Raw genomic sequence first — 20,614 nt, 5'->3', positions numbered from 1 at the left:
GAGTCAGGTAGTTCATTCCACCACCAGGGGGCGACAGAGGAGAAGAGTTTAGCTAGAGACGCCTCCCATTGGCAGAGTCTAGCGGGCATTTGGTACTTTGTTTCTGTTCTTAATTCAGCTAAGGTGGCTAACGTCAGGGTTGGTCATTTCCTCCTGATCCACTTTTTCAGATTTTGGTGTAAATTGTCTTTAGGTCCTGACAGAAATTAATAACTCATGTTCTCTGAAAAAAGGAGCAAAGAAAATCCATCATCTGTATCAGTTTGTAAGCCTGTAAAAACTTCAACCAATGTCTGCCACGAGGTACCAATCTGATGAACCAATCACACGCCTCCCTGTCTCCCTGCTCGCTCTCTACCTCATGCGTGCTCTAGCCCAAACTCAAAGGATGGGCTGAGGTCCGCTTCTGGACCAATGGCGCTTGTGCATGTAAGTTAGGGGCGTGGCTTATGAGGGAGCGCAGACGGTGCACTGAGGGAATGCTACTTTCAACATCATGCTAGTTTTCGAAAATCACCAACCCTGCCTTTAATGAAAGCACACAACAAAAGTTTAAAAGTGAATATTGGCCAGAGAATATTTTATAAATATGTGTAAAAACTTTCTTTTGTAACTCGGACATTAAGAGGAACTGCTGGATGTTTTTCTGTCATGGATTATGTCTGCCTTTATTTGCTCTGTCGTTCAATCTCTGCTCCTTCATTGCGCTGTGACGAGAGTCTCTATGTGAGCTGGAGTATATAATTATTATGTCTCTGGTTTCTCTTTTTTAAGTACACACATTTTAGACAAACAAGCTCTATTCACGACTCAAATGAACTCTTGTACTTTTCCAGCTGAACAAATTACTTCTCGTCTGTCAGAAAATCATTCAGTGTTCACGTAAACACGCCAACCTTTCAAACTGAAAGTCCCACGAACCCTGCTGCAGACTGACTCGCTGTGTGACAGACATTACACCGGGGGGAAACAGACGATTGCAGCGTCGGCACTCTGAGCTTGTGTGTCGCAGCCGCTGAACACTGTTCACATCATTGTTAAAGTGGATTTACAGCTGCCTGGGAGCCTTTGAGCTGCCACTACAATATTATCCTATTAGCATAAGCTGTATTCTGTTCTCGGCCCCTTTTAGTTCAAACAGCAAGATGTTTACAGGCAGTCCAATAATCCATTAACAGCTACTAATGTGCTCAGCCTGCATGTGAATGGATGTGGTATAAATAGATTAATCAGGCCCACAATGAGGACGCTGGTTCCATTCACATTACATTATGGTGTCATAAAGAATAAGAGGGAACACAGAGAGGCAGTGCTTGTTTATTTGATCAATTTGAGGTCACATAAAAATGAAAAGTTTAATTTAATAGTGAAAACTTGACGACTCAAATTGTCCTGTTGTTGGTCTCCATTCACTCAAACACTGATACCACCTCCTCTCGCTCTGATTCCTCACATTGTAGCATCCCTCTGAAAGAGAGTTGGACTCTTGAACTGATGATTTTATGATATACATGCAGCCTACATACATATTACAAACACATACACACCCTCATACCTACATGCATACATACAGATACATACCTAAGCTAAATATATGGAGTCTGTTTCTACTTGTTTCAAATGCCATGAATGAATGAATGAATTTCAAGAGGGGGGGGGGGGGAATAAAGTAAGACCTCGATGCCTCTTTGTCACCGTTCCTGTTTGCTGTTTACATTTCCTCTGTCATTTTTCTATCCATGGCACGTTTGGTTTTTTCTCTTTGTCTTCAGAACCTTCATTAAACCCTAAACTTCCTTTTTTCTTTTTCAAAATAAAAGCTAGTCTTTATCCAAACAGGAAGCGAAGTAAGCCATAGCTTGAAACAGTACAAAAGCATAACAAACTTACCTTCTCAGTCTTAACTGGGTTACTTAAATTCATTCTACTTAACTTACCCCTAAGTTCCACGAGATGCGTTTTAACTCGTCCTCTGTTTCTCTTCAGTCAATCGATGTGTGACCCTCCACTGGCGCCGCTGAGCTACATCTCAGCTCCGTCAGTCCGGAGCCCCATGTCGGAGCACGGTGCATCAATTTGCCACAGAGCAGATCAAGCGGGACAGGAAGTCAGACACAGAAACAACATTAGAGCATCCGGTTAATTTTCAGAATAAAAACCCCATTTTGACGCAAAATGGGCGGGGCTAGTGCTGGGTGGAGAGAGCCTATGTACGAGGTTTCAACAGCCTATATGGAGGCTTTATTAGGGAACTAAAATGTGATTTGCAAAACATAAAAATACTTCTATCAGATCTGCTGTCCAATCACTGACAGGCGCCTGTAACACAAGAGACAAACACAAGATGACGACGCTGACCTCAGGCAGGGAGCCACAACAACTTTACACAATCACACAAGAATCAGACTCCTCGTTCATGTGGGTCACGGTCATAAATAATGTTGATTTTATTGTGTTTTTATACGGTGATATAATCACATCATCCTCATGTGTAGACGACCTTGTTTTCAGTAGTACTTCCTGTTCAAAGAAAATGTTTGGTTTGTATACCCACGAGTCTCACTAATCCCAATAAACCCGGAGGAGGAAAGAAAAACAGCAAAACACTGCACAGTGTCAGGAGGGGGGAAACATTGTGAACGACAAACTGAAGCAGAATCAGGATAAAGAGAGTTCATGGGAAACTAAATTGCAGCAGTTCATCACAAAACAACTCCTGGGATGCTCCAAACGCCTCCGACTGGAGATTTATCCGACGGATTATTCCTTTTAACCGATCGGTAAATCATGAGCTGCAGCATGTGAGCGGGGGCTTTTAACGCCGCTGCTGGGGTTTGAAAGTTTTGGTTCCCTTTGAGGAAAGGTCTGACGAGTTTGCCAAACGTATTGTTTAGTGTCAACCAGCTCATCCACACCGTCGCTCAGAACCTTTTTTTTTTTCGATCAGGCTGTTTTGTTTCTCATTTTCGCTATCCCCTATTGGCCGTTACCGAGGCAACAGCTGTTTCTGAGCAGAAGATGATAGGCTTTTATTCGCGTCACAATGGCCTGATGTTTGTGATCAGCGCAGATCTCCACAAACAAAGCGGCCGTTGTCTGCTCGCGTGTCGCCCCGCTGGCTAATTAGCTGGAGGCTCGACGCCGCCGGCATGCTTCATGAATGCAAATAAGAAAAAAAAAAAGAGAGATGCTAATAATTAGATTACAGAAATGATGCTGTTTCCTCCCTTACCCATGGCGGCCTGCTGCTGTGACCTTGTGTGTGTGTATATCGTGTGCGTGTGTGTGTGATTTTTAATTGTGAGCCTTTGTGCGACTCGTATTTATGTTTATACGCCTACAAGCATCTCATATCCTCCTCGTCTTCTGCTTTCATTAAACTGCCAGAGCCCGTGTGTGTCGTGTCTGTAATGAAGGGTTTCTGTCATTTCACTGCGATAGTTCACAGCTCAGAGAATCACGGCTAATAGCTCGTTACTACAGAGAGAGAGAGAGGGGGGGGAAAGAGTAAACGGGGACGAGAGACGGAGAAATTAGCTTTTCTGGATAAAGCTCACACTCAGTTAAACACTGAACTGTACGTACAGCAACAGAGAGAGGACTTCAATCTTATATAATAATTATAATAACTTTATAAACAAAGGTCTAAAAGTGATTTTCAAAAAACAAGCAAATAACCAGCCAGAAATATGAAGCATTTTCTTTTGCATTGAATAAAATCTGATGATTTAAGAGAATTATTGTTTCATGAAGTAAAATCTGACATGTTGGGGCGGACAGATGTGCAGAAACTGGAATGGCTGTTTAAGTTTGATGTGTTTAAACTTGCTAATTTTGTTTCAAAAGCTTGGAAAAGAAGACAGTACATTCTGTTTTATTAGTTTGACTTCTTGCTTTCTCTTTTTGTTTCTTGAGAATTAATATAGTTTACCTCGTGCGCTCTGATCCGGGAACGTTTTTTAATTTATGGTGTCATGTAAGTCCCTGCGGGCTGGGCATATGGATGTATATATGACACAATAATAAAATTAAAAAATTAAAAAATTAAAAACTATGAAGTTAAAAGGCAGGGTCGGTCATTTTCTTCAGATCCACTTAACAAAATTTTGGTGTAAATTGTCTTTAGGTCCTGACAGAAATTAATAACTCATGTTTTCTGAAAAAGGAACAAAGAAAATCCATCATCTGTATCAGTTTGTAAGTCTGTAAAAACTTCAACCAATGTCTGCCACGAGGTACCAATCTGATGAACCAATCAGACGCCTCCCTGTCTCCCTGCTCGCTCTCTACCTCTTGCTTGCACTAGTCCACACTCAAAGCGATGAGCTGATGAGTCCGCTTCTGGAGCAACGTCGCTCGATGTAAATGAGGGGGCGTGGCTTATGAGGGGGCACAGAGGGGAGGGGGAGGGGGTGCAGACGGAGCACTGAGGGAATGCTACTTTCAAAATCATGCTAGTTTTCAAAAATGACCAACCCTGCCTTTTAAAGAAGAGGACGAGAGTTGGAAAAAGGATTAAAATAATAACATAATGACATCACATAAATCCAGTCTGTAAAGGTGAGTTTATCTGTCTCTCTCTCTGTGAGGTGAGTAAGGACAGTGTGTGTTGCTATGACTGCAGCCAGTCAGAGATCCAGGAGGAAGTCTGCACTGGGTGTGAAAAACAGTCAGAATGCATTTTTGATTCAATGTGTTTTGAACCAGCCAGAGCCCACCTGGAGATGATTTATGTTTCTGCAGAAACAGAGCCGATGTGTTTAAAGGCAGCAGGTGAACACGGGGGGGGGGGTGCTGCTGATGTCTGTTTTTAACTCCCTCTTCCTGCAGCCTCTCCTCCCTCTCACCATGGAGAGAATACACACTGCTCTAACAGCGTACTGAAGCCTCAAATCACATCCACACACTCACATTTTGAGAGTGCATTATTGGCTCAGGAAGGGGAAGTAGGGCTTGTTGCCTCGGGCTGTTATGAGCAGGGGTGGAGACCTGCTGACCCGGACTGGAGATGTCATTGGGGGGGCGGAGTTTCAGACCAGGTTTAAAGGCTTTATATGTGATTGTTCACACTTAAATATAATAGAAATCAAGTATCTCCTCTGAAAATAACTCTGTGAGTCATGACTGTCTACAATGGGTGTAACACCCGAGTCCCACTGTCTGTGATGTTTTCAGAGTTTTCAGAGTCCTATCTTCACTTTGTTTACATCGCCCGGACGGCCGGCTGACTCCTCCCCTCGTGTATAAAAGTTGTTTAATTGAGGGACTAGAGAAAAGAAGAATAACATACTGTACTCACTGCTTAACTGTGTTTCTAGATCACGCTCATTTCAGGTCAATTTACATGCAGTGTGAAGATACGAGCATAATAAAGATCGCTAGCATTAGCATGCTAACACAACAATGCAGCGCCAGTTGTTTTGGTTTCATGCTGGTGCTCAAGGGCGACATCTGCTGGATCAAAAAAATCACATATAAAGCCTTTAACATAAAGCAAATGTGAAGTAAATGAACATGTCATGTGTTTACAGGAACACGCGTCGAACAGCTGAGGTGTGGATGGACGACTTCCGTCTTTTTTACTACTCCGCTCGTCCTGCGGCGAGGGGAAAATCCTACGGCGAGTAAGTACACACATACATACACGCTTGATATCTACAGGCAGCTCCCAGACAACGGATATGCCTCCCACATCTGCAGTCTCCTCAGCCCCTGTGTGTTGTCTTTATTTTACGTCTGTTCCTCCAGCTGGAAACGCTGAGCCGAGCGATCTGAGATGTGTAGATAGGATTAGGAACGGTAACGTCGTCTTCTTTTGTCACGGCCAAAAAACAGACACAGAAAACTGTCAACAGGGATTTAAAAATTCAATCTCAACATTTCTGTTGTGTTCGCCCCATGTTGCCTGTTTATCCACCCGTAATTCATCAATAAGAAGGTTCAACTTTTGACAGGTGTGTCGACCCTAAACGGGAGTTGAGTCCCCACAATGTGGGTAAAACAAGACTTCAGTAAACACACCAGGAGCGGACGTCAAAGCCCCTCGCTGTGTTTGAATGTCAGTGTTAATCTGTCAGACTCACGACCACACTGACATTTTCACATCACACACCTCCGTTATTCGTCCTGATTGTATCTTCTCGCTTTCTGATAGACTGTTCGTTTGGCTTCTGTTTTCTCTTTATCTGACCGTCTGCCTCTTGTGTGTTTGTGTGTTTGTGTCACCAGTGTCCGTGGCAGAGTGGAACTCCGCAAGAAGCTCAAGTGCAAATCCTTTAAGTGGTACCTGGACAACGTCTACCCAGAGCTCAAGTAAGAGTCTGCATCGGTGTTTAGGAGAAGTCGTTATAGATGCATACAGGCTAATTAAAACACACTCCTTACACAACAGACATTTACACTCAAACACACACACATCCACACACACACGCACACACACACACACACACACACACACACACACTAAAAATCAGAGGGTGTCTGTGAGAGAGAGCGAGAGAGAGAAGCAACACAAAAAAAGAGATAATGACACTGCATATCAGAGGTTGTGTTTTGTGTGTGTGTGTGTGTGTGTGTGTGTGTGTGTGTGTCTTATGTATGCAGACTTCTCTCAAGCCTGCAAGTCCACTCTTCTTTACTTCTTTAAAAAAAAAAAAAAACACACATTTGAAGTAATATTATGGTTAAAGAAATCACAAGTAAATGTGGTATTACTTTATTGTATTTTTAAAATGACCAGAAAGACAAGGCCCCACTTGTGAAGTATATACCAATAGTCCCCTACTAGTATGGTAAACGTGTGTGTGTGTGTGTGTGTGTGTGTGTGTGTGTGTGTGTGTGTGTGTGTGTGTGTGTGTGTGTGTGTGTGTGTGTGTGTGTGTGTGTGTGTGTGTGTGTGTGTGTGTGTGTGTGTGTGTCTTAAAAATAACACCACATCAGGAGAGGTTAAGAGTTAATCTGCAGAGCTGAGGGTGAAATCAGAACCTTTTTTTTAAAACTCACATGTTGATGCAAAATCTCATTAGGATGCAACAATACAACAGGAGCGTAGCATAGTATCGTCATGGTTACTAGGATAACCTTCAGGAGCTAACGTGGCGATTTTACAAGTGATGAAAATAAACAGCTTTTTATCAAAACACTGCACACCTGTGTGACGCTTTGTGTTGTCTGAATAATGTGTCGCACAGAGCTACCTGGAATAATCTATAAGTCTATATATGTGCATGAACCTGGAACTGCTAACACACACACACACACACACGTAGCCCATCTTAGTGTTGTTCTGAAAACATCTGCTCTGATTGGCTAAACTCCCAGGGGCCTTGTTTTCTGACTTCACTATATAAACACACACACACACAACACACTCACCTGTAAACACACAAAAACACTTTACGACATAGAAAGCCCTGATGGTGATGTATCGTATGGATACACACATTTTCATCTTACATTCATAAAAATAAGAAATGACAAATAAGACATGTATACACTCTCATATTAACATTTCCTCCATCTTCCACACACTTTACACACACACACTCACGTACACACACTTAAATACCCATTTATCCACTGTAGGCCTGTGCTAATCCCCCAGAATGGAATTAACGAGCTTGCTCTCAAGGGGGGCGGACAGACCTGACCCTTAGAACGCAGAATAACCTTTAACGGGTTATTAAAACAGAGAGAGAGCGAGAGAGAGATAGCAGATTAAATTAACGCTACAGGGCTTAAGCCCGGGTTTATAGCGCGGCCGAGAATTGAACAGGAACGACTGGAGAAAAGTTTATCAAAGAGGGAGATTGGGGATGGAAACTTTCTGGAGTAATGAGTTTAGAGAACGGTGGCCTCGAGCGGTTTGTGTTTAAGGTGCAGCGCGGCATTTAAAAAACCCCCCAAAAAAAACAGATAAATCACTGTCAGAGTCACGCCGATATCTTGATGCAGTTAATGAGACCGTGGTGGAGATGATTGGGGTCTTCTGTCTCATCTCGTGGTCTCGTTAGTGTATCTGAAACATGTAGAAGATATATCCTTTTTCTTCAACGTTAGGTAAATGTGACTTTTGAGATTTAAAGGGTCAGACTGAGAAAAGTCAAAAATCTACCTTTTCTCACTGAGCTCGATGAATTGTCTCTCCGATACAATGAACCTCCTCACTCTATGAACTTACATGTCTTCTCCCTCAGGGTCCCGGACGACTCTGACTCTCAGTCCGGGGTGATCAAACAGCGGCAGAACTGTCTGGAGTCTCGCAGGATGGAGGGCCAGGAGCAGCCCGTCCTCACGCTGGCCCCCTGCATAGGAACAGAGGGGGTCCCAGCCATCAACCAGGTGGGTCACACCAGAACCACAATGACTTCAGAGATTATGTTAAGCTGCTAGAATAAAAACAACCACGACAAAATCTAGTCCGAGAATGATCTAAAACACACCTAGAGAACCAAGTCAGTTACAGTAAAGCAAACTTTTAATGGACTCTATCCTGCAAGCCTCTTTGTACAAAATCAACCAATCAGCTGACGTGTGAGGTCATTTTTTTCAAGCATTTGTAGCAAGCGAGTACCGCCTCCAAACTGATAGTTAGCACGCTGTAGGTAACGCACTAATGAACGTCCTCTCAGCGTCAAACGCCTCAGCAATCACGTATTTCCGGTACGAGCGACGGTGAATGAGCTAGGGGAATTTAACGGTAATATACTGTAAATGTATGTTCATGTCTTATACAGATATTCAGATATCACATAGAAAAAGTTTTACAGTACAGTTTTACATGTTTTTTTGCTGCTGCTGGTTGGCTGGCTGGCTGGCAACGAGCCACAATGCATTATGGAGGCGGTTGATTATGACTCATGAGCTCCCGTATCATGCTATAAGGTTATCGCCCATCTAGTAAACATCGCTGCATTTCTTGCATAGCAAAAAGTTTCATATTATGAATAGTGGCTTTACAAAACATTTCACAGGGAGAGAAATATAGATTAACTTACATAAAACAGGGCGCCGGATAGCCCCTAGGGTTTCTGCGCACGCCTCATATATGCAGGCTATAGTCTTCATTGTTGGGCCGTGGGTTCAAATCCGACGTCGGCCCTTTGCTGCATGTCATCCCCCCCACTCTCTTAACCCAACACTTCCTGTCTCTCTTCAGCTGTCCTATCCAATAAAGGCCAAAAGGCCCCGAAAATAACAACTTTATAACTTAAATAAAACAAAAATAATAAGTCTTATTACAGAGTCATGTCCCTAAACATTCAGAATTCAGTTAATTTACATCAAGGAATGTGCACTGCAGTCTATAGAGGACCCCTCTTTCAAAGGTAGACAGTGGTCTACATGCGACCCCCCCCCCCCCCCCCCCCCCCCCCAGCAAATTAACGTGTTTTTAATTATTTTTACTTTAAATTACTGGAGACTATTGTCCTCACATGCTCAGTAAAGTGATAGTCCTGTTGATGAGCGTGTGTGTGTGTGTGTGTGTGTGTGTGTGTGTGTGTGTGTGTGTGTGTGTGTGTGTGTGTGTGTGTGTGTGTGTGTGTGTGTGTGTGTGTGTGTGTGTGTGTGTGTGTGCGCGTGTGTGTGTCTGCAGTCTTTTCTTTTCTGAGCTGTAATTAATACCCGTAGGATTCTCATTATTCTGTGTTATGAGTGAGTGTGAAGGCTGTGATCGCTCTAACAAGCCAACTCGCAGAGAGCAAACATGTCAGCAGCTGAAACGCCTGCGGGGCTGGAGAGGCCGGCCTCTGACTGAAGGGTTGCCGGTTCAAATCCCTGAAGTCACAGGCAAAAAGCTTTGAGCTGTGTGTGTGTGTGTGTGTCTGTGTGTGTGTGTGTATGTGTGTGTGTGTGTGTGTGTGTGTATGTGTGTGTGTGTGTGTGTGTCTGAGGCCCTGGAGGCCGCCTCTAATCCCTGTTTGTTCATGTTCAGAGTTCTGGTTTGAACCCAGCCGCTCCCAGGTGGGAATGTTTTTTTAACATGAAGAATTAAATAAATTTTCTCTTCTGACAGTTTCTCCCTTGAAGAGTAAAAAAAAACAAAAAAAACAGTGTTTCCCCCGTGGTGTTTGCAAATTTCCTTGACAAATCTAATTAAAAGAAGCAATCCACATTAAAGGAAATTATTTATTTTCTCCACATCCCCAGTGTCTTCTACTTTTGGCCATCACTCCCCATGGGAATCAAAGAAACTGGTCTTGGGGGGGTGGTGGATCCGGTCACTTAAAGCCTTGTGGTCCTAGAAACTGGCTCTCCATTTGTGACTCTTTAACTCATTATCTAAGATCCAACAACATGAATCCAGCATGATCACTAAGCAACGTTTAGCAAAGATACAGCGGCAAAAAAAAGTATTTTTAAGGGGCAGAAACCTCGAGCAGAACCAGACTCATCTGCAGAAACTGTGCTGGGCCTGGAAAATGGGATTTTGGGAGATGGCAAACCAGAGAAACCCCCCAAGTTCTATTGTTTTAAAAATCCACATTTCAAATAGAAATAAAACGGTTTACAGCCGGAATATCTCATTTCTTCATTGGAAAAATAAATAAGGCAACGACTGCGAGTTAGTTCAAGGAAGACAACTCGAGCTGCACAGATTTTACACTGATAGGCGCCATTCTCATGATCTCCAATCACATACATCCTCCCGATTGAGCGGACTATTTAAGGTACAAGATGTCCGGTCTCTCCCTCTTGTACCAGTGCTGCATTGGCTCATTGTAGCTATTTGCAAAAAAAGACTTAAGACCCGCCTCAGCTGCACCTCCTTCCTGTTTCTAGACTGGTTGAAATGTAGGTCAAGTAAGTTTGAAGCTTGATCCAAAGGCAGCTTGACTGATTGAAAATCTTTAAAGACATTTCACCTCACTTTCTGATGGGCGGAGCTAGAAATTTAAGCCTGAAGTTTAGAACTGAAGAAGTCTTCTAGATCTTCAACCAGTCCAGTCGCCTTTGGATCATTGGATTTTACCATGACCTGGATGACTGAGAACCTACACAGACATCGAGGTGAAGTCAGCATTTCCAATATGGCAACCGCCATCGATTGGCTTCCTAATGCCATTTCAGAAATCAACGAGAGATGTCACTGAGATTACGTCCATGTTTCATACAGTCTATGGACGGCACCAACGATCATTTCTTTAAAGTTTGGCTCATATTTACCAAGGTGCATCGTTTTAAAACACGAGAATCTTACAAATATGTTCTCCTGTTAGAGGAAGGCAGGACACAAAATACGACACTCAATCTCAGAGGGATTAAACACCATGGACTTTTTAGAAAACGTCTGGGGCAGCCACGGATGTGAGAACCCGTTTTTGGGTTTTGCGGGCGTCGGCCTTTTGTTTTGTCTCACCACTTTTATCAACACAGCGTGGAGCGAGAGGAAAAGGTCATCTAGAGGTATTTAGGCATGTAGGACAAAAAGCACAGAAATAGTTCATTAAAACCAAAAATATAAAAACATTAACAGATGCATAAATCACTTTAAATCTTCTCAAAGGATGTATTGATGTTATTGAGATATTTCTTGAAGCTACATCAGACTCTGAGAGGAGAACATTTCTAATTGATCTGGAACTACAGAATGTGCTTTCAGTGTCTCTGTGACAAAGAGAGGATTTCTTTAAAGCCTGCATTCACAGAAAGAGAGAGAGAGAGAGAGAGAGAGAGAGAGATCAATAGCAGAAGCAGAGAGACCAATTTGTAAACCCACAGCAGCAGAAAAAAAAAAAGACCAGAGCGCTCGTAACGTCAGTCATCTCGGATTCAGATGTATTCCACTGTTTCCATTACAGCGAAGTTTCACATAATTGAACGGTGACGGCTTGCAGAGCAGACATATGAGACGAAGGAGCGGGAGAGTGACGGGCGTGAAATGCAACCCACTGAGCCACAAAAACATCTTTCTGAGCACAATTTGGCCCAAATGTAATGAGCGCACAAGCATGAAGTTGTGTTTGTGTCGCTCCCACGATCGCCTGTGAGTGTGAGCGTGAACACGAGGCGGCCTCTGACGACTTTCTCTGAGAAATAAATGCTGACATCCGCATCTTTTGCAGACACAGTCGCAGGTGTCGTGGGGGTTTTTTTAGGAGCCAAAGGGCACTTTGTTTTTAACCTCTATCTGTCCAGGGAACCGTTCTGCTGAGCTCGCAGGCTGCTTCAGCGCCGAGCTACCACTGAGCGTGTTCACCTGCGATCCTTTAACCATGTGCTGAGGAGGAGAGCTTTGGAAAACCTGCAAATTTCATCACACTGGAAGACTCTCAGTCCCGGAAACACTGCAGAGCTACAGAGAGAGGATAAAAAATATATTGACAAATGAATATTGAAAGTGAGAAAAAGATGTCAGGTTTAATTTGCTAAAACATGTCATTGAGTCAGACATCTGCCTTTCACAAATTATAGTCCCTATGCTGAGTTTGCTCCATGCAAAAAAGTTTAGCCTCCAAACTTATAAAAAAAAAGGTGCAAGCATTTATTTAAGAATATCAATATTACATTCTCATGACTGTTGCATTGCCTGAGCATGCAGTCACAGCATTTAGGATGAAAGAAAAGGGAGGGGCTGCTTAAAGAAGGTTCAGTTATAGTATGAAATGATTGTTATGATAAGAAGAAGGAGAAGAAGGAGAAGAAGGAGAAGTCATTGCTTTTTTTGTAGACAGTTGTTGTGATCATGCTGAGAAATCAGCTTACAACGCAGCACAGTTTTTAAAATATCAAAATGAGATGATGAGCTTTACAAGACTTCCTCAGCCAACACATCTTCACACCGCACGCTGCACGTCCAGGTGTTCTCATCAACGAGGATCCAAGTATCGGATGAATAATTTTTTTAATAGAACCCAAACAAGAAACAGTCCTACATACAGATTAACAGACATCAATCACATTCCTCCCTCTCTTCATTCAGTCCGTGGTTTGATGAAGAGTTCTATCAGAGTTGTTTTTTCTTTTTGCTCTCAGATGAGATGAGGAAAGATAAGATTAAGGTAAGAGAAGATAAGACCGTTTAAAGCCGCTGGGAAATTAAAGCAGCACACGAGGAGAGACGGATAAAAGAGAGAGAAAAACATGCACAGGATAGAGACAAGAAGAAGGCGGGGCTTAGAAATAATAATTATAACTTTATTTATATTTACCTTTTTCATGCAAAGATGCTACCCAAAGCGCCTGACACACAGGGGGCGTGTCCAGAGGGGAGGTCAGGGTTAGCATGACCCCCCTTTAAATCTGATTGGCCCACCAAACTCAGAGGTCCTGTCAGAGGCGGGACTTATTTTCTAATAAAGTATCCGGGCTGTGTTGTAACATGCTGGTAGCTAGCAGTTCTCTTTGCATGTTAATGAAGCATTTCTTGTTTTGTATGATACAAAAAATAGAAATAAATACGAGTGGAAATACAAACTAACAAGCGAAACAACCAAAGAAGTTTGATAAAATCATATTAGATATCATCATAGATCAAGGTTCACTCATTTTAAAGGAAGAATGTGCAACATGTTAAACACAAATAAATCATATATCCAGTCTGTCCTGTGTAAATGTGTCTCTGAGTCCTGACTGTCTACAATGAGGGAGAAGCTCGAGTCCCGCTGGCTGTGTTGTTGTCAGAGCCGTGTTTACATGGACGGCTCCTCCCCTTGTGTATGAAAGCTGTTTTAGTCGAGGACTAGAGAAGATTAAAATGTGCAAATTGGCTCGCAGTTGAAGAGCAGAAGTTGTGATCACAGATAACAAATCAGAAACACATCAGGCTCTGTCCAACGGTCTCATGTTTTTAGAGTCAAAGGCTTCAAGCGAGATGAGATCTGCTTCAAATCACTCTGAGGAAAAGTTCCCTGCAGAGGGGGCCGCATAACTACACGCTCTTTTCCCGAGCTCAGTGCGGACACGAGGGACAGACAGTTTAAAAAAAGTTTGTATTTTATGAAGCCTTAAAAACAATTCTTGTCAGATTGGTTTAAATGTAATACTTTAACATGATTAGAATACGTCCAACAAAGATGTTATGAATGAATAAATTGTCTAAAATGAAAGAATTAAAACATGATAAGACTTTTTGGAAATCATTGTAACACAAGCTGATGATGTTTTTAAAAATGTGTTAATGTGACAGTCCGCCCCATTCATGTAACCGTGCGTCTGAACGCTGCGAGGCTACAGCACCAATTAACCTCCGGTGTCATTCTCGTCTCTGGCAGGTCAATAAATCAATCACGCGGTGAAATAAAGCCCGCGGCGCCGAGTTATTCAAGATAAAAGTCCTCACATCACAGAGCTGCTTAAAAAAAGACCCCCCTGCTGTCCCCTCATCAGCTCCCTCTCACCCTCCATTACTGCATACAGGCTAACGAGCAGCTCCGGAGAGGGACCTTATTTTAATGACATCATAAATACATGCGTGGATGTGGGTCACTAAATATAGAATAAAAACCAGGGAGGGAAATATACGGCTGATTATTTCCTCCGTACTAACTACCATCACAAGTCCATCAACAGACGATCATTTTCTTAAAGGATTCAGATTTACAAAAATAGTCAAGCATAAGGATCACTCATAAACATCTTATTTAAAGATATAACAAGGAGGAAACTAAGGCCGGGATTGCCTCTACCAAGTTTCTTAAAATGAGATGTACTTCAAGAAACTTAAAGGTGACATGTCCTCCTCCTCTTCTTCAGTTTAAATAAGTCTCAGATCTCCTCAAAACATGTCTGTGAAGTGTCTTGTTCTAAATCCACTCTGATCCTGTATTTGATCATGTCTATAAACCCCTCTATTTCAGCCCTGCTCAGAACAGACTGTTTCTGTGTCTGTACCTTTAAATATGTAAATGAGCTGTGTCTGACCACGCCCCCTCTCTGGAAGTAGCTTGGGTGTACTCTGTCTTTCTCGCTCCATGTCCTATTGTTTAAAGTGAGAAGGCAGACTCAGAGGGCAGAACAAACACCTAGCTGTGGGAGTGTCACCCACCTGGGGGAGGGGCTACTGCCCTTTGTGATGTCATGAAGGGAAAATCTCCAAACGGCCTGTTTGAGCACACATTTTCTGAAAAGTGGAGCAGGCAGAAGACGGAGAGGATGGACTTTTCTCATCTTTGGGGGGTTTGTAGACGGACTAGAGACACATGTTAGAGTTAGAGGAACATGGAGAAGAGGATTTTTCAGAATATGTGACCTTTAGGTAAATTGATTGCCCCATGAACAACTTTAATTTAGCTTATTAAAAGGATCTCAGGCCATTTTTTTTTGTGTTTCTAGTCAGAGAATGATCTTATTGGTATTATGAAAACATCAGCACCAGATACCCTCAGTACATGAACATGTGTGAGTTCTCGGTGTGTTTGGACGTGCTTCACTTTGTAGTGACCTTTAAACTGTCTGTCCCCCGAGGGTGCTGAAAGACCTTATAACACAGAGACACACACACACACACACACACACACACACACACACACACACACACACACACACACACACACACACACACACACACACACACACACACACACACATTAGACAGGTAACATTTAACACAGATCCTGTTAGCTCCTTTAATAACCCTGACCTAGTTACACATTCTGTGTGTGTGTGTGTGTGTGTGTGTGTGTGTGTGTGTGTGTGTGTGTGTGTGTGTGTGTGTGTGTGTGTGTGTGTGTGTGTGTGTGTGTGTGTGTGTGTGTGTGTGTGTGTGTGTGTGTGTGTGTGTGTGTGTGTGTGAGGACTGCAGTGGTCGAGGTGAGAAAGCGTTGTGGTAGAAAATTGCTGTCGGTCTGATTGCCTCTCATTAAGAAATAAGTGCTGCACTCTCTCCTTCACCCTGCACCTCCTCTGTTTCTCTCCACCGTCTTCCTCCCATTCTTCCTCCTCCTCCTCCTCCTCTTCTTCTTCCTCCTCCTCCTCCTCCTCCTCTTCTTCTTCTTCCTCCTCCTCCTCTTCTTCTTCCTCCTCCTCCTCCTCCTCCTCTTCTTCTTCTTCTTCCTCCTCCTCCTCCTCCTCTTCCTCCTCCTCTCACCTCTTGGCCCTTCTTGTCACTTTTTTACAACTTGTCACCTCTTCCTCCTTTTTTCTCACCTTGCCTCCTTTCCATCCGTCCTCTCCTCCCATCCTGTCCCTCGTCTTTTTTCCCTGTCTCCTTTCCTCCTTTCCTCCTTAATGTCATCCTTACTCTCTACTTTCCTCAAGTGTCTCTCTTCTTCTCTTTCCCTCCATTAAACTCCCTTCAAACCTTCATATCTTCTCTACCCTCCCCTCCTCTTACTCTCCTCCCTCTCTTACATTTTTATTGATTTGACTCCTCTCCTCCCCTTGATTGCCTTTCCTCAACTCGTCTTTCTTTTTCTCTTTATCTCACTTGTCCTCCATTAGTATCCCTTCCTCCTTTACCTCCTTCCTTTCTTTACTTGTGTGTGTTTTTCTCCTCTGAGGTCTTGTTTTCTTTCCTCACACGTTTTTCTCCAACATGATCATTAATACACCGACGCCGTGTTCCTCTGAACCCTGACCTCCTTACTGTTCGCTGCCTCACACTGTGTGTGTGTGTGTGTGTGTGTGTGTGTGTGTGTGTGTGTGGGAGTGTGTGTGTGTGTGTGTGTGTGTGTGTGTGTATGTTTGTTTATCTGTGACATGCATGAATGTCAAACATGTTATGAATGCACATCAACACTACAGCTATCACAGCTCTTTATGTGTTTGCTCTTTGAGATGGTTGTTTATTTAACACATTCGTGCACCTTTACTAAACATGTTAAGTGTTTTAAAAACATGGAAATAAATTAACTTTTATTGTAAAACACTGAATAATTTCCTGACTTTTGCCTTTTATTTTCACTAGCTTAACAGTTTTGTTTTGTAAAGATTTATTTTTGGGGCTTTTTATTTGAGTGACAGGACAACGGGTCGAGTCAGTTATTGGGGAGAGAGAGAGAGAGATAGAGGGAGAGAGAGGGAGACAGAGACAAAGAGGGAGAGAGAGAGAGAGAGATACAGAGAGAGAGAGGGAGACAGAGACAAAGAGGGAGAGAGAGAGAGAGACAGAGAGAGAGAGACAGAGATACAGAGAGAGAGAGAGAGACAGAGACAAAGAGAGAGAGAGGGAGAGACAGGGACAAAGAGGGAGAGAGAGAGACAGAGATACAGAGAGAGAGAGAGACAGGGACAAAGAGGGAGAGAGAGAGAGACAGAGAGAGAGAGAGAGACAGGGACAAAGAGGGAGAGAGAGAGACAGAGAGAGAGATATAAAGAGAGAGAGAGAGAGAGGGGGGGGGGAATGAACCAAGCGGCAACCTCTGGTCTTGAAAAATTAATCCGAAATGGAAGTGCAAAATCGTGCAGTTCCTCGAGTGTCCACTAGAGGCTGACTCCAGGAACACAGGAAGTAGCATACACACCACAGACAAAAAAAAGCCGTTTATACAGGATGGGACGGCCTGATGACGTATCTGACCGTCCTGTCAATCCATTATCTTTATCAATTTTCCCTTTCCCCCTGAAAGCCAATCCCAGCTGTCACTGTACGAGAGGCGGGGTTACACCCTGGACTGTTCACCAGCCAATCACAGAGCTGACATATAGAGACAGACAACCGGCCACACTCACATTCACACCTACAGACAACATAGAGTCTCCAGTTAACCTAACGAGCATGTGTTTGGACTGTGGGAGGAAGACGGAGTACCAACATGCAGACTCCACACAGAGAGGGACTCGAACCAGGAACCTCCTCGCTGTTGAGGCAACCACGCTAACCACTGCCACTGTTCTGAGGTTGCACATGAATCAATGTAACTTAAGCGTTTTATTTTGAAAATCCAAACAGATGTTTGTTCCTAGTTTCGGGTGTTTTCTGGGAGTTAATGTTTTTTTTTTTATCAAAGATGTTAGATATTGTAGGAAACAGTTAATTACCAGCGATGAACTAAATGTCACCCTGCTGCGTCTTTCTCTTCCTCCTGAACGACTTTATCTCCATGACCGCTTATCAAAAACAGGACCAGAGATAACACCACACTCCCAAATGTCAAATTCTGAACAGCCACCTGACAAACAACATTTTAAACCCTGAAATGATAAAACAAATAAATCATGCCTCTCTCTCTCTCTCTCTCTCTCTCTCTCTCTCTCTGTCTCTCTTTCTCTCTCTCTCTCTCCCTCTCTTTCTCTCTCTCTCTCTCTCTCTCTCTCCCTCTCTCTCTCTCTCTCTCTTTCTCTCTCTCTCCCTCTCTCTCTCTCCCTCTCTCTCTCTCCCTCTCTCTCTCTCTCTCGTTCTCTCTCTGTCTCTCTTTCTCTCTCTCTCTCCCTCTCTGTCTCTCTCTCGTTCTCTCTCTGTCTCTCTCTCTCTTTCTCCCTCTCTCTCTCTCTGTCTCTCTCTCTCTCCCTCTCTGTCTCTCTCTCTCAGGAGTGGGTGTACACACACGGGCAGCAGATCCGACAGCAGCAGCACTGTCTGTCTCTGTCTACCACCTTCCCTGCCTCCCAGGTCCTGCTGCTGCCCTGCAACATGGCCGACGGCAAACAGGTCTGCACACACACACACACACACACACACACACACACACACACACACACACACACACACACACACACACACACACACACACACACACACACACACACACACACATATGCTTGCATGCACGCAGAGCTGACACACACACACTCACACAGGCGTACACAAAGACACACACTCAGGTGGTGTGTAGCTGCAGGGGATGCACGGCTCCACATCATATGACTGATAAATTAATCTAAATGTTAATTAATCTTAAACTGAATTTGTCCAAAGATAATTATTACACTAACACACACACACACACACACACACACACACACACACACACACACACACACACACGCTGCAGGGGGAGCAGATGCTCCACACTTTTTTTGGACAGGCAGCTTGAAATACTCTTAACACACACACACACACACACACACAGACACACACACACACACATCAACACGCACACACTTGTCATTACCTGACCACTGGGCACCTTGACGGCGTCCCAGAAGCCCCTGCAGCAGAGAACAACCTGACAACCAATAAATCACCCGAGAGAGGGAGAGTGAGGGGAGAGTGAGGGGAGAGTGAGGGGAGGGGGGGGTGAGGCAAAGGAGGGGGAGTACAGATGGAAAAGTAAAGAGAGAGAGGGAAAAGAGGAGAGGGCAGGAAGGAAAAGAGAGAGAATGTAAAAAAGGAAGGATACAAAGACAGGGGAGGAAGGAAGGAGAGGAAAGGGGAAATTAATTGACAAAGGGAAGTAACAAATAAAAGAGGAGAGGTAGAGAAAGGGGGAGAAGGGAATTGTGAAAGGAAATAGAGGGAGGAGATGAGAGAGGAAAGGAAGGAAGGATGGAGAAGGACGGGAGCAAATGCGATAGGAGAGGAGAGGAAGAAAGGATTGAGAAGGAAGAGTGAAAAAGGATAGGGAAGGGTGGAAGGAGAGGAGAGACAAAAGGGAGTAAATAATAATGCGAAGGGAGGAAGGAGAAGAAAGGTAGAGTGAAGGGGAAGGAGAGTAAGGAAATGGAGGGAGGAGATGAGAGAGGAACGGAAAAGAGAGAAAAAGGAAGCAGGGGAGGAAAGGAGAGTAAACAAGACAGGAAAAGGGGAGAAGAGAGAAAGAAACGGAGGAGGAGGTAAAGAAGGAAGGTAAAGTGTGGAAGTAAAGGAGTTAGGAAGGGAAGGAAGAGTGGAAGAAAGGACGGGAGACAGAAAGAGAAGGGAGGAAGGGGGTAGGAGAAAAGAAAGAACTGAAGGGAAGAAGGAAGGAGGAGATATAGAAAGGAAAGGTAAAAAGGAGATTGAGTGCAAGGGTAAGGAGGAAGGAGGAGGAAAGATATAGGAAAGGAAGGAAGGTAAGAAGGGGAATGAAGGAAGGACAGAGGAGATTAGAGAAAAGGTTACAGAGGAGAGACGGGAAAGGAAAGGGAGTAAGGAGAAGTAGAGAGGAGAGAGAAAGGAGGGAGGAGGAGAGGAGAGAGTGATAAAGGGATGCAGGAGACGGGGAGGTAACTGTAGATTACCTCATTACACCTCACCAACTGTTCAGTCCGAGTGGGAGAAGAAGTGTGTGTGCATGAAGTCAAACAAATCTGCTGAATTGTAGGGACGACAAAAACAACGTGTTTCTACACTTCTGCGTGTGATTCATTCTGTTTATGCCAGTAAATCGTGTTTTATTTGATCTATGAGTCATCGGTGACGAGTGAGAAAGACGAGGACGCCGGGAATCAAAAAAGATGGAAATGAACACAGCGAACGGAGGACAGACGATAAGACATAAAAGGAGATAAGGAAACGAGAAAATAGAGAAGGGAGCTGAGAAAAAAAGGAAAGTTGGAAAAGAGAAGGCAAGGAGACTAAAATTAAGGAAGGAAGGAAGAATCATTAAAGTGGAGAGGAGGGACGCATGACACGAGGAAACAACGAGTAGAAATCAGAGAAAGTTAAGAGGAGTTCAGGTAAAAAAAATGGAGAACAGAAAGTGTTGATAAACAAACTGTTTTGTCATGCGTCACATGATGCGTCATTATAACCCTTAACACGGAGTGGATCCACAGCAGAGTGTCAGCAGGACCTCAAATCAAAGTAAGAAGC

The 20,614-nt window shown here is 43.6% G+C and overlaps 1 protein-coding gene across 1 annotated transcript in view; it reads left to right on the top strand.

The window, feature by feature from the left end:
- Positions 1–20,614, top strand: part of galnt14 (UDP-N-acetyl-alpha-D-galactosamine:polypeptide N-acetylgalactosaminyltransferase 14 (GalNAc-T14)) — a 187,704-nt gene that overhangs the window by 161,318 nt on the left and 5,772 nt on the right. Inside the window, exons 11-14 of the mRNA XM_061051537.1 lie at positions 5,532–5,624; positions 6,229–6,312; positions 8,196–8,340; positions 18,410–18,529. Of these exons, the coding sequence (XP_060907520.1) occupies positions 5,532–5,624; positions 6,229–6,312; positions 8,196–8,340; positions 18,410–18,529 (442 nt within the window). The remainder of the gene's footprint in view (positions 1–5,531; positions 5,625–6,228; positions 6,313–8,195; positions 8,341–18,409; positions 18,530–20,614) is intronic.

Source organism: Labrus mixtus, chromosome 12 (assembly GCF_963584025.1).
Source record: "Labrus mixtus chromosome 12, fLabMix1.1, whole genome shotgun sequence".
Taxonomy (NCBI): Eukaryota; Metazoa; Chordata; class Actinopteri; order Labriformes; family Labridae; genus Labrus; species Labrus mixtus.
Note: the sequence above shows the minus strand (reverse complement) of the source record. Positions and strands in the feature narration are given on the sequence as shown.